This window comes from Salvelinus sp. IW2-2015, linkage group LG20, assembly GCF_002910315.2.
Source record: "Salvelinus sp. IW2-2015 linkage group LG20, ASM291031v2, whole genome shotgun sequence".
Taxonomy (NCBI): Eukaryota; Metazoa; Chordata; class Actinopteri; order Salmoniformes; family Salmonidae; genus Salvelinus; species Salvelinus sp. IW2-2015.
In genome coordinates, this window is record NC_036860.1 from 79,014,907 (window position 1) to 79,028,633 (window position 13,727).

General features: G+C 42.5%; 2 protein-coding genes and 1 long non-coding RNA gene across 3 annotated transcripts in view; 1 reads left to right on the forward strand and 2 right to left on the reverse strand.

The window, feature by feature from the left end:
• The window catches only part of mylpfa (myosin light chain, phosphorylatable, fast skeletal muscle a), a 70,572-nt gene that overhangs the window by 28,060 nt on the left and 28,785 nt on the right, over positions 1–13,727 (forward strand). The gene's annotated exons all lie outside the window — the stretch shown is intronic.
• LOC139029522 (uncharacterized) overlaps positions 1–13,727 on the reverse strand; it is a 66,963-nt gene that overhangs the window by 26,490 nt on the left and 26,746 nt on the right. The window lies entirely within an intron of this gene.
• Positions 4,910–13,458, reverse strand: LOC111981355 (3 beta-hydroxysteroid dehydrogenase type 7). Its single transcript, XM_024012581.3, has 6 exons — positions 13,446–13,458; positions 12,123–12,278; positions 10,625–10,733; positions 8,735–8,834; positions 7,722–7,884; positions 4,910–7,541 (listed from the first exon to the last, which is right to left on the reverse strand). Exons 1-6 carry the CDS (start codon positions 13,456–13,458, stop codon positions 7,129–7,131), a joined length of 954 nt encoding a protein of 317 aa, XP_023868349.2. The 3' UTR covers positions 4,910–7,128.

A 13,727-nucleotide genomic window follows, 5' to 3' on the forward strand; every position in this document is an offset into this window, starting at 1 on the left:
AAGAGTTTTCAGTTTTGTCTGAGTTCAATCATTAGCACATAATCTCATTTCTCATTGTGTGTATGTGTGTGTGTCTTTGTGGTTTTTGTGGTGTGTGAATTATTTTATACTGCTGGTCAAAAATGACCCTAAAGACAATTCTTTGTACCCTAAGACAATCTTTTGTACCCAGCTTTCATGGAAATATGAAAAAGGTGATGTTTACTTTTTCTAATGCTGGGTACTCTAGGAAAAGTCATCAAATTTCAAGTTGGTTTTCTCTGCTGTTAAACATAGTGGCTGGGTACATTTCTTACCCTTAAGACAACACAAGGGGCTAAGTCTGCTCAGCTCTACCTGGATGGAAAGCTATCTATCAAGGAGAAGACAAAAAGTGTTCTTTAATGTAGCTTTTCAAACAGAATATATACACTGTGGTGTTCCTCAAGGAATGTTGCCGAGACCAGTTCTTACTCTATCTTTACTAATGATTTACCTTCAGTAATGAACAAAGCAGAGTGGTCATGTATGCTGATGACTCTACAATGTATAGCGCAGCATCAGAATGTAATGAGCTAATGTCCTGAGCAGTGAACTAAGAATGGTGTCTGAGTGGGTTGATATGAAAATTGGTGTTGAACATTTTATAAACTAAATGTATTGTATTTGGTTAATATATATATGCTTGCTGATGATCCCAATTTAATTTGCCGATGAAAAGAATGCATGTAGATTCAGACTTCTGCCGAAGTGATGCCTCTCCTTGTTCGGTGGTGCTCGGGGTCGACGTCACGTCTTCTAGCCATAATTGATCATTTTTATTTTACATTGTGTTTTGTCTTGTCTTCTACACAGCTGGTTTCAATCCCATTCATTACCTGTTGTGTATTTACCCTCTGTTTCCCTCATGTCTTTGTCAGAGATTGTTTGTTGTTCAGTATTTGTTTTGTTTGTATTGGTGCGCGGCGGTCCTCGTACCTTTGTTTTATTGTATTCATGGTTTTGGGTTATGTTTGTTTCAGTTATTAAACAACTCCATTCCACTAAGTTTGATTCCTGTGCCTGACTTCCCTGCCCATATCCACACGACTCTGACAGTAGAGCAAGTGAAAAAACTATTTACTAGACATCATGTTGGATGCAGATTATCATGGTCAGAAATATAGATAATATTGTGATTAAGATGGTAAGGGATTGCTGTTACAGAAAAGGTTCAGAGTATGTAACATCTAGCACACTGAATCGAGGTGATTCAATCCTGTCTATCAAACTTTGAGAACTGTCCAGTTATATGGTCAATCCCTGTTCTATCCACTTAGAGTACTGTCCAGTTATAATGGTCAATCCTGGTCCTATCAACTTAGAGTACTGTCCAGTTATATAGTCAATCCGGTCCTATCAACTTAGATCTGTCTTATATTCATCCTGTCTATCACTTAGAGATGTCAGTTATATGGTCAATCCCTGGTCTATCACACTTAGAGAACTGTCCAGTTATATGTCATCCTGGTCCTATCACCTTAGAGAACTGTCAGTTATATGGTCAATCCTGTCCCTATCACACTTAGAGAACTGTCCAGTTTATGGTCAATCCCTGTCCTATCACGCTTAGAGAACTGTCCAGTTATATGGTCAATCCCTGGTCTTATCAACTTAGAGAACTGTCCAGTTATAGTGTAATCCCTGGTCCTATCACACTTTAGAGAACTGTCCAGTTATATGGTCATCCTGGTCCTATACACTTAGAGTACTGCCAGTTATATGGTCAATCCTGGTCCTATCACATTAGAGAACTGTCCTATATGGTCAACCTGTCCTATCACTAGAAACTGTCAGTTATATGTCAATCCTGGTCTATCACACTTAGAACTGTCAGTTTATGTAATCCCTGTCTATCACACTTAAAGAACTGTCCAGTTATATGGTCATCAAAGAAGATATTGAAAATCTCAATCGTTCAGAACAGGCTGCCAGATTAGCTCTTTGCTCTATCTGTATGAATATTATCCAAATGCATCAGAATCTCTCATGCTTACGTTAAAAACAAATTACTATCCAGTCTTCTGATCTTCTTTAGGAATATTATTTTTTCAAAAAACACAGTATTTTCAGGCAGTTAGTACATACTAGCAACACGCATAACCGCCAAACAGACAGACAAATTTAGGGCAGCTAAGACAACCAAGCCAAGGTCAATTCCTTAATCTACAGTTTTATATAGAGCCATAGCTGAATGGAACTCGTTAACAATCCAATACACTGCTCAAAAAAATAAAGGGAACACTAAATAACAATCCTAGATCTGAATGAATGAAATATTTTATTAATACTTTTTTCTTTACATAGTTGAATGTGCTGCAACAAAATACACAAGAATTATCAATGGAAATCAAATGTATCAACAATGGAGTCTGGATTTGGAGTACACATCAAAATTAAAGTGGAAAACCACACTACAGGCTGATCCAACTTTGATGTAATGTCCTTAAAACAAGTCAAAATGAGGCTCAGTAGTGTGTGTGCCTCCACGTGCCTGTATGACTCCCTACAACGCCTGGGCATGCTCCTGATGAGGTGGCGGATGGTCTCCTGAGGGATCTCCTCCCAGATTGGACTAAAGCATCCGCAACTCCTGGACAGTCTGTGTGCAACGTGGCGTTGGTGGATGGAGTGAGACATGATGTCCCAGATGTGCTCAATTGGATTCAGGTCTGGGACGGCAGGCCAGTCCATAGCATCAATGCCTTCCTCTTGCAGGAACTGCTGACACACTCCAGCACATGAGGTCTAGCATTGTCTTGCATTAGGAGGAACCAGGGCCAACCGACAGCAGCTATGGTCTCACAAGGGTCTGAGGATCTCATCTCGTACCTAATGGCAGTCAGGCTACCTCTGGCGAGCACATGGAGGGCTGTGGCCCCAAAGAAATGACACCCCACACCATGACTGACACCACAAACGGTCATGCTGGAGGATGTTGCAGGCAGCAGACGTTCTCCACGGCGTCTCCAGACTCTGTCACATGTGCATGTGCTCAGTGTGAACCTGCTTTCATCTGTGAAGCGCAAAGGGCGCAGTGCGAATTTGCCAATCTTGGTGTTCTCTGCAAATGCCAACGTCCTGCACGGTGTTGGGCTGTAAGCACAACCCCCACCTGTGGACGTCGGGCTCTTATACCCTCATGGAGTCTGTTTCTGACCGTTTGAGCAGACACTGCACATTTGTGGCCTGCTGGAGGTCATTTTGCAGGGTTGGCAGTGCTCCTCCTTGCACAAAGGCGGAGGTAGCGGTCCTGCTGCTGGGTTGTTGCCCTCCTACGGCTCCTCCACGTCTCCTGATGTACTGGCCTGTCTCCTGGTAGCGCTCATGCTCTGGACACTACGCTGACAGACACAGCAAACTTTCTTGCACAGCTCGCATTGATGTGCATCCTGGATGAGCTGCACTACTTGAGCCATTGTGTGGGTTGTAGATCCGTCTCATGCTACCACTAGAGTGAAAGCACCCCCAGCATTCAAAAGTGACCAAAACATCAGCCAGGAAGCATAGGAACTGAGAAGTGGTCTGTGGTCACCACCTACAGAACACTCCTTTATTGGGGTTCTTGCTATTGCCTATAATTTCCACCTGTTGTCTTATTCATTTGCACAACAGCATGTGAAATTTATTGTATTGTCAATCAGTGTTGCTTCCTAAGTGGACAGTTTGATTTCACAGAAGTGTGATTGACTTGGAGTTACATTGTGTTGTTTAAGTGTTCCCTTTATTATTTTGAGCAGTGTATATYAAAAAAAAAGTAAATCCACCTTCAAGAAAAWAATTAAATTACATCTAATGCGATAGACCATATGCCTGGAGAGGAAATAGAAKGTATCAACTGAATGTTAAATGTGTTTCCTGTCAGGTATTGTAATTGTCTGTATTGTCTACTTGTTGAATGTTTGTGAAGTCTTGTTCATTGGTGTTGGACCCCAGGAAGATTAGCTAGCGTTACAGCGTTAGCGAATGGGGATCCTAATAAAAATTACAAAATTACACAAGTCTACCTTGTGCTGGGGACAATAAAGGCCACTCAAAAATGTGCAGTTTTTTTACATTTTACATAACACAATGCCACAGATGTCTCAAGTTTTGAGGGAGCSTGCAATTGGCATGCTGACTACAGGAATATCCACCAGAGCTGTTGCCAGAGAATTTATGGTTAATTTCTCTACCATAAGCTGCCTCCAATGTTGTTTTAGAGAATTTGGCAGCGCATCCAACTGGCTCACAACCGCAGACCATGTGTATGGCGTTGTGTGGGCGAGCAGTTTGCTGATGTAAAGGTTGTGAACAGAGTGCACCATGGTGGCAGTGGGGTTATGGTATGGGCATGCATAAGCTATGGACAATGAACACAATTGCATTTTAGCGATGGCAATTTGAATGCACAGAGATACCGTGACAAGATCCAGAGGCCCATTGTTGTGCCATTCATCTGCCGCCATCACCTTATGTTTCAGCATGATAATGCACGGCCCCATGTCTGTACACAATTCCTGGAAGCTGAAACTGTCTCAGTTCTTCCATGGCCTGCATACTCACCAGACATGTCACCCATTTAGCATGTTTGGGATGCTCTGAATCGACGTGCACGACAGCGGGTTCCAGTTCCTGCCAATATCCAGCAACTTTGCACAGCCATTGAAGAGGAGTGGGACAACATTCCACAGGCCACAATCAACAGCATGATAAACTCTATGCGAAGGAGATGTGTCGTGCTGCATGAACCAAATGGTGGTCACACCAGATACTGACTGGTTTTCTGATCCACGTTTGAAAAAGGTAACCACAAGTTGTTTTCCCCACAGGCAGGCAGGGGCGCAACGTTCTATCTAATACCGACTGGGWCTATGTAAAGGATGTGTAATGAATGTGTTGTTAACATGTATTCCATATGTTTCTCCATTTAGTTTATTTTGCAGTTTCCGAGGTCACCATAGTGGACCTAGGCCGTTTTCAGGAAAAATCATGCATTGTGTCTTTGATAGTATCATATTTACCTTATAAAAATCAAATAAACAAATTTGAATAAATTAAAATAGTTGTATTTGGAATTAAACAAATAAATACATAATACATATTCATATTCAATACTGAAAACTGAAAGAGTATGCTTTCCAGGGGCTTTCCAGGGGTCACAGGGGCTGCGGAGGGGAGGACGGCTCATAATAATGGCTGGAATAGAGCTAATGGAKTGGCATCAACCATTCAACCAATTCCGCTCCAGTCCTTACCACAAGCCCATCCTCCCCAATTAAGGTGCCCCCAACCTCCTGTGTTCCAAGTATGTCTATTGTGTTCTTAAAGGGGGCTGAACTTCCTGATTGAGTCCTGGTTTCCATTCTCCTCYTTAGGAAATTAAACCAAACGAGTTTTGGGTCTCGGGTCTTTGATGTGGGTGTCTCTTGTGTTTGTTCCGACTTGGGAAGCATTTGTATTACACTCTGCCAAAACAGTACACACCCTTTGAGAACTTTAAACAGTCGAACAAGGTCTTGTGTCTGGAAGAAGCCTAAATTAGCTAGCAAGCTATCCAACTTCTTTGCCGGCTGGTGTGCAACAGTGTCAAAATTGTTTTGACTTTGGATAGCCTATCTCTGGGGATAGTTAGGGACCYTCAATAAATTACACATTGTAAGTGGGACAATATTTTCATGTTACACATCTTTTATAGGTGTCTCATGAAATGCTTACATTTCAATAATGTAGTTGGTTTGAGAAGTCCATTTTCTACCAGAGAATAGAATATGCGTTTTTTATTGCTTTCAGTTGCTCTTTAAGTAACGCTACTTCTCAAAATTATAATAATAATCAATAGGCATGAAATATAAAATTAACCTTTTCTCTGTCTGAAGTTTAAATCTGAATGCACTGGGAAATGTCATCTTTAATGATTTTTTTTATTATTGTTTTTAAATTGGCAGTGCATTCAGATTATAAAATGACCTTAATGTATAGCAGGTGATTCATAAAACTCTAAAATCAGATAGGACATAATCAGACAATATTCTCTGCATGCATTAATGCATGTCACGTTCGTCGTATGAATTATATATTATATATTATATATATATTATAATAATTATATTATAATAAGAATGAACACTGAACAAACTAACCAAAACGACATGTGAAGCTATACAAAACAAGTGCTGACAGGCAACTACACATAGACAAGAACCCACGAACACAAAAGGGAAAATGGCTACCTAAATATGATCCCCAATCAGAGACAACGATAAACAGCTGCCTCTGATTGGGAACCATATCAGGCCACCATAGACATACAAATTACCTAGACCTACTAAACCCCTTGACATACAAAAACCCTAGACAATACAAAAAACTAGCATACCCACCCTCGTCACACCCTGACCTAACCAAAATATAAAGAAAACGCAGATATCTAAGGTCAGAGCGTGACAGCATGTCTAAGATGTAAATACTTATTCTGCACTAGTGCTCTTCAACAAAAACAGATCAAGTCTATGTAGTGATGATGTCTTGTGGAAAATGTATTGCATTTTCATGTGTGTACTGCAAAATATGTATAGCAATGTATTGCACTGTATATTGCTGGAAATAGACTCAAAACAATTCATGAGCAGCTTTCCTAGATCACATACCTATGCCCTTTTATGACTACAATCATATTATATCTACCCCTTTTTTAAGAAGATGAATATTGCAATGTCCAATAAAGCCCCAAACGTTTTATATTGAATCTCCAATATAATATCTCTTATTTAGGGCTAGGAAGCATCTCATGTGAATCAGAAGATCATGGGATGGATAAGTGACCCATTTCAGTGTGGAACATGCCTTGTCATCATTTTGCCTGAGGAGCTACAGGCTAGCCACAAGTAGTGACAGGTAGGAGGACATTACCATTTTTGAAGAACACGTGCAGGAGGTCATAGTTCAGGGTTTAAGAGTTCAGGGGTCAAGAGTTTGTTTGCATACGTGTAATGATAATACTGCTTATGATGGAGCAAACATAGTGAGAATATAAATCTGAGAAAGTCCTCTCACTCCTCCATCCATCCAGGGTTATGATGTGTGGTGCATCGGTTTAGCCCAGACAAGGTTCCGCCAGACCAGCCCAGATCAGGAGTCCTTGGGGCCTGGGAAGGGAAAGGTGTCCACCCATCTCTGTGTGCGGGCCTTGCACTGTTCCCAGTCATAGAGGGGGCGGTACTGGAAGTGGCGCTGGGCCTTGTCTGAACCCACTGTGAAGGAGGTGCTGGCCACAGCGAGTGTGTAGCGGTTGAGTAATGGTGTGTAGCTGCACACAGGCTTCAGCACCCAGCGGAGCAGGTCATTCAGGCACGCCACCAACCACAGCACCAATAGCGGCACACGGACCTGGCGGAAGTTGAACCCAGACAGGAACTGCATGTTGAAATCCTCATAACTCTTGTAGGGTGAGTCGTCATAGCAGAAGTAAACTTCCCCTCCAAGCCMTTGGGGGTGCTCTCTCAGGGAGCGAGCAGCCAGCAGATGCATCCAAGCRACGTTACCTYAAAAAAAAYAAYACTATGCTGAGAACYTGCATACCACTAGCCTAATCCACTAGGGCTGTYGAACAAMTTAAGTAGCCACCTTGGTACATAACCAAGAGCCCAGTAGAAAATCAGCTAAAAGGACGACTCAAGATCTTGTAGGTGTGGCTAGGTATCAGCARGRGTTTCAGGACTCACCTGCATAGACACGACCATGTTCCGTGTCCTTTGGGACGCCTCGAATGATCCAGCCCCCTGTACTCACACCCATCTGATAGAAGTCCCTCATCAGCTGGTGCTGCTCACCATAGATCCCTGTGGGACGGAGGGAGCATGTGTACAAGCAGGCCCCTTCATTCACCTAGCCAGAGAGAGGAGAGGAAGGATGTGCTAACAGAGCATTAGAAACTGATGGGAGCGGACGGGAAATGAAAACCGTTTTGAAACCCAGAATCACAAATATGCAGTTTTAACTCAACATGTTAACAGAAGGGTGGAGTAGACTAACGCATAAGGGAAACAGCTTTTTGGCAGAGTAACTGTCACGCCCTGACCTTAGAGATCCCTATTATTCTCTATGTTTGGTTAGGGTGTGACTCGGGTGGGAAAGTATGTTTTCTATTTCTTTGTTTTGGCCGAGTGTGGTTCCCAATCAGAGGCAGCTGTCTATCGTTGTCTCTGATTGGGGATCATATATAAATTGTCATTTTCCGTTTGGGTTTTGTGGGATCTTGCTTTCTGTTTAGTGTTTCTGCCTGACAGAACTGTGCGCTTTCACGTTTGTTATTTTGTTTGAGTGTTTTTTTAAATAAAAGTATCATGAACACTTTCCACGCTGCGCTTTGGTCCACTCTTCCTACCACCAACGAGAGCCGTAACAGTGAAGTCGAAAAGAATTCTACCATTTATCATAACTCAGAAATATTCGTTTTTCGCGCAGAGCAACAAGCTCCAAATTTTTTTTTCATGGATTACTATAGTATATTTGTGTTCTGCGGTACGTTTTGGAGCATTTCAGTCAAAGAGAGAGAATAAGTATCTGAATAAGGTCCATGAAGGGCTTCCCTATCTGAATCAGGCTATTAATGAGGATACCTTTAAAGGCAACTATCCCCCGGATCTTTCAAATGTCCATCAAATAAAAGTGTGAGTTAGTCTGTGTGTGTTATTACCTCGTCTTTGTATGAAGTGTGATGTGTTAATACAAGTACCTTATTGCCGTTGGCCTCCAGCACCAGTTRCTCTGCCTTGGCCTTGCTCCTGGGGTAGGGCATATCGTGATAAACATTGTAGATGGTGTCTTCATCACCTCTGTGCATGAAAGAGAGAGAGGGAGACGGGGGGGGGGGTGTTATTATTTGATGACCTTTGAACAGAATATCACATTCACATGTGGAATGATTCAGTATAATAGCCAGATGGACATTGGCAGTTTTATGGTGTTGTTTCTCCTTGCTGGCTGTGCAGGACTCATCCTGTTGTTTCTGTGAATATTTTAGCAAAGTCAGTCATGCATGTAAAGGCTGACAGACATTTTTACAGACACTGAGTGCTGATGTGAAAGGAAGAGAATGGCAAACACATCTGCAAATCCACAGTGTGTGTGCGCGGGTCTGTCTGCCTCTGGAAAATATCTTCAACATGCGACAGCTGGCAGGACGATTTCAGGGTTGGCTGGTGATCAACTATTTCCCTCATCCCTCTCTCTCTGTCACTCTAATTCCTTGGTATGACAGGAATGAGTTTTTAACATCTGAAATGTTACGTAAGAGAATCAATGACGCTACACAAAAACATCTACGGCTCCCAGGACCTGCCAGCCTAAAACAGGTATAACCAGACAGTGCTTTAAGGCTTTGTGTACRTGAGCCTATTACCTAACACAGGGCTGTTATTATGATTTAGTTATTGTTGCCACACAGTTTTCCTGACATCATCACAGAGCATTGCAAAGTACATCGGCCTGGCTATGTTCATATTGAACTGGCAATGTGCAGCTTCAATTCAATGGTGCAGATGAATTCTATCCTGTGATGTTCCTAATACTGACTGTCATCATCTTTGTCACATATCCACTTATCTTCTTATAGGGACCATATGTGATAAGTACATTCCTAAACACACCTAGTTTACCAAACATTAGGAACACCTTCCTGATATTGAGTTTCACCCCCCCACTTTCTCCCTCAGAACAACCTCAATTTGTCGGGGCATGGGCTCTACAAGGTGTTGAAAGCATTCCACATGGATGCCGGCCCATGTTGATTCCAATGCTTCCCACAGTTGGCTGGATGTCCTTTGGTCGGTGGACCATTCTTGATACACACGGGAAACTGTTGAGTGTGAAAAACTCAACAGTGTTGCAGTTCTTGATACAAACCGGTGCGCCTGGCACCCACTACCATAACCCGTTCAAAAGGTACTTAAATATTTTGTCTTGCCCATTCACCCTCTGAATGGCACACATACACAATCCGTGTCTCAATAATCTCAAGGCTTAAAAATCATTTCCCTTCATCTACACTGATTTATGTGGATTTGACATCAATAAGGGATCATAGCTTTCACCTGGTCAGTCTGTCGTGGAAAGAGCAGGTGTTCTTAATGTTTTGTACACTCAGTGTATAGCATAACATGTCTGCCACATCAGAGAGGCTAGTGCTTTTGTCTGTGTAAGAGAGGGAGGGATGATAGAGAGAGTGATGAAGGAAGCTTGCCTTGACGTGGGCTCTGCTTAATATCCATCATCTCTAGACCTTAACGCATCACTATGACTGGAATGCTCTCTATCTTTCATTTCTCTCTCATAATCTTTATAGTCTCTTTCTATTCCTCTCCCATCTTTCCCCTGACCTGTCTATCTCTCCTCGCAGTAAATGTATCTCAATGGAGAATTAYGGAAGAATAGAGACATACAAGTTCATAGAGAAATCAGAAAAAAAAAAAAATAGTCACATGCCTGATATAATACAGATAAGGGAAATCTCGACCATACYGGCTAGACAAAAGACAGATGGAGGAGAAGTAGTGATTTAGTGGAAAGAGGAAAAAAATAACGAGAGCCTAAAGGAGAAACAGATATTTGTGAAGTAAAACGCTACCTGATAAAGGGGTCTCCTTTCACATTGGGGCCGACCACCTCCATGCTGCTGGTGTAGACCAGATACTGAATACCATTCTCCACACAGGCGTTGATCACATTCACAGTTCCTGTTAGAGACGGAGGGAGGAAGAGAAACATTCTAGAGGCCGATAACTGGAGGTTATCATTGATTTAATTGCAGAAAGAAAGGGCTAGGGTGTGATGCGGTCAACAGGAAGTGCGTGCAGAACATCTGGACAGAGACGTTGGCAAACGATGAGTACACAAGCACCTGGAGGAGCATGTTCTAGGAACTAGCCCCGGATGAAAAGTGTTTTCTCAGAGCTCAACACAAACATCCTAGAAGGATTTGAAACATCTGATATACAGTAAATACACTAACTAATACAAACAACTATTCCTGTGAGGACAATGTCGCATTTTCCAAGAGATGACGAGCAGAAATATGGGACAGATACCCAGATCTGGGACAGTGAGACACACACACACCACAGTAGGCCACCCAGGAGARGGGGAATAGACAGAATAACTACAAACTGGAAACAAAGTGTCAGTGTTCAATTAATTGGGCTTATATAATGCTTCAAAGGGCWTGCTATTTTAATTTGATGTTGTTAGTTTAATAGAAACCAGATGACTTGCAGTGGATCACAGAGAGCAGCTGATTCCCTTCAATAAGTTGAGTTTGTAGGTAATTCAGTTGCATGAAAACCACCTGACAGGCTGGCACTGACCTTATCGTGAGATGTGAAACCTTTTGAGATGAGTCTTTTACAGCACTTTCAATCTCATGACAAGCACACACACAATTTCTATAAACAGGCCCTCTCAGAGACTCACACACACACACAATTTCTATAAACAGGCCTTCTCAGAGACTCACACACATTTACCCACTACATAACTAAATAACGACCTTATTTGTGTATGTCTATGTTTGCTGACTATAAAACCATTGTTGTAGTTGTCATCCTTTAACAGACTCAAGGGGCAGTTTTATAGTCAGAATGTTCAGAGGAAAACACCAGGCACTATAGGAAGGGAGAGGCGACAGGCAAACAGGAAAACCGTGGGTTATACCATGAATCACAATAACTTTAGGGAACACTATTTCATGGGTTTTCATGAGTCTCCATAACAGTTCCTGTTGTGGTATTAATTTACAGTCAAGAGAAGCCAACCACCCCTCCTATGTTTGTTTGTCTCGTTCTATCATCAATCATCTCCAAGGCAACCATTTCTCCCTCTTCTCTTTTCCTTTCCCTCAACATATTTTCCATTCCCTTCTTCGTAAATCCTCCTGTGTCTTAAGGCTTCCACACATCGCACCGAATGTGGATCTAGTGTTCGTCTGCCCACCGTTCAGCGCGCTGTGTTTTAGGGACCACCCGCTGTAGACGTCTGACTGACCACATTTTTTATGCGATTCTACATGTAAAAATCGGTGSGTATTCTCYGCCAGTGAATGCTATTGCTGTGTCTGTCTGAGCCCTTACCTTGAACATTCACAGCCTGGATGACTGTCTCAGGGACTCTGTGCCAGACATCCACCAGGCTGGCCGTGTGGATGACCAGGTCTGCCCCCTTGGACACCTCCAGGACACTGGAGTAATCTGTGATGTCCCCCTGCGTCACCACCACCTTTACCCGCTCTGACGGGGGAGAGAGGGAGAAAAGTGGAGGGGGGGGTTGTAAGATGTTAGATATAATGTAAAAGAGATTGTTTTCACCYGAATGAAATATCTATAAACTGATCTACAATGCACAATAATACAATTGATCCTAGATTGAGATTGGACAAAAAGACATGGACATCATGTACAGAATAATAGCCTAAGAGAAGAATCAGACATATTGTAGTTAGAAGGTCTAGGTACATATGTTGTGTGAGGAGGAACCAAGTCTTTCTATGTATGTTTCCATGGCTATATGAAGTATTCTTAGATTCTTTGACTTGAGTGTCAATTTGTTTCCTCTAAATCAGATCCTACATCGCCTAGCTACCTAACCAAAGCTGGGTCCACTGAGGAACTCTCTGTCTCTGGGAAAAATGTAATCTGATTGTTGCTATAAAAGACCCAATCACCCCACCACAATTAACGTCTTCTCATACAAGGTCTTTATGTTTATTGGAACACCGGTAGGTGGGTCACAACAAAACGACGTTCTTCACAAATGTGTCTTTTGAGAGCATTTGTCTGTTTGTTCCGTCCTTCCTTCTTGGAATGATAAGATGGAAAAGGAAGCTGCCCTTATTCTCAATATGCTGTCCCTGGCTTGGCTTATCTAGATCATGGCCTTGAAATATATCTGATGATCATGAAGCCAGGACGGGGCTGGAGTCCAAGTAACCACAGGAATGGTCCTGACTCTTAAAAAAACACACTCTTGCCTTGAAGTCACACTACTGCAGCTGTCTCTTTCAGCTCTGCCTCAGTGGCTTGGTTAAGTAGCAAATCAATGCGCCGAATACCACAGGTGTAGTAGACCTTACAGTGAAGTGCTTACTTACGAGCCCCTAACCGACAGTGCAGTTCCAAAAAATATGGATAAGAGGAGATAAAAGCAACAAGTAATTAAAGAGGAGCAGTAAAAAATAACAATATATACAGGGGGGTGCTGGTACAGAGTCAATGTGCAGGTGCACCGGTCAGTTGAGGTAGTATGTACATGTAGGTAGAGTTAATTAAAGTGACTATGCATAGATGACAACAGAGTGGCAGTGGTGTGGAGAGGGGAGGAGGGGGGGCAATGTGAATAGTCTGGGTAGCCATTTGACTAGATGTTCAGGAGTTCCCCTTCCCCACATACCGCCCTGCCTTTCTGATTCATATTCCACAGAAACTGAAAAGTCACACAAGGGGACAGGGTGCAGGTGGAGATTCCTGTTATGACAGTGACATGTCACAGGTTAGGGGAAATTACATAGGCCGGCTACAGTGTTCAAGAACAGGAAATGGAATTAGGATGGGTGTGGGCCATGTGTCCATGACCCCATCATGTTATGACATTGTTCATGCAGACCGATGCAGTGAAATCAAATCAAACGCATTTATAAAGAGCTTTTAACATCAGCAGATGTCACAAAGTGATTATACAGA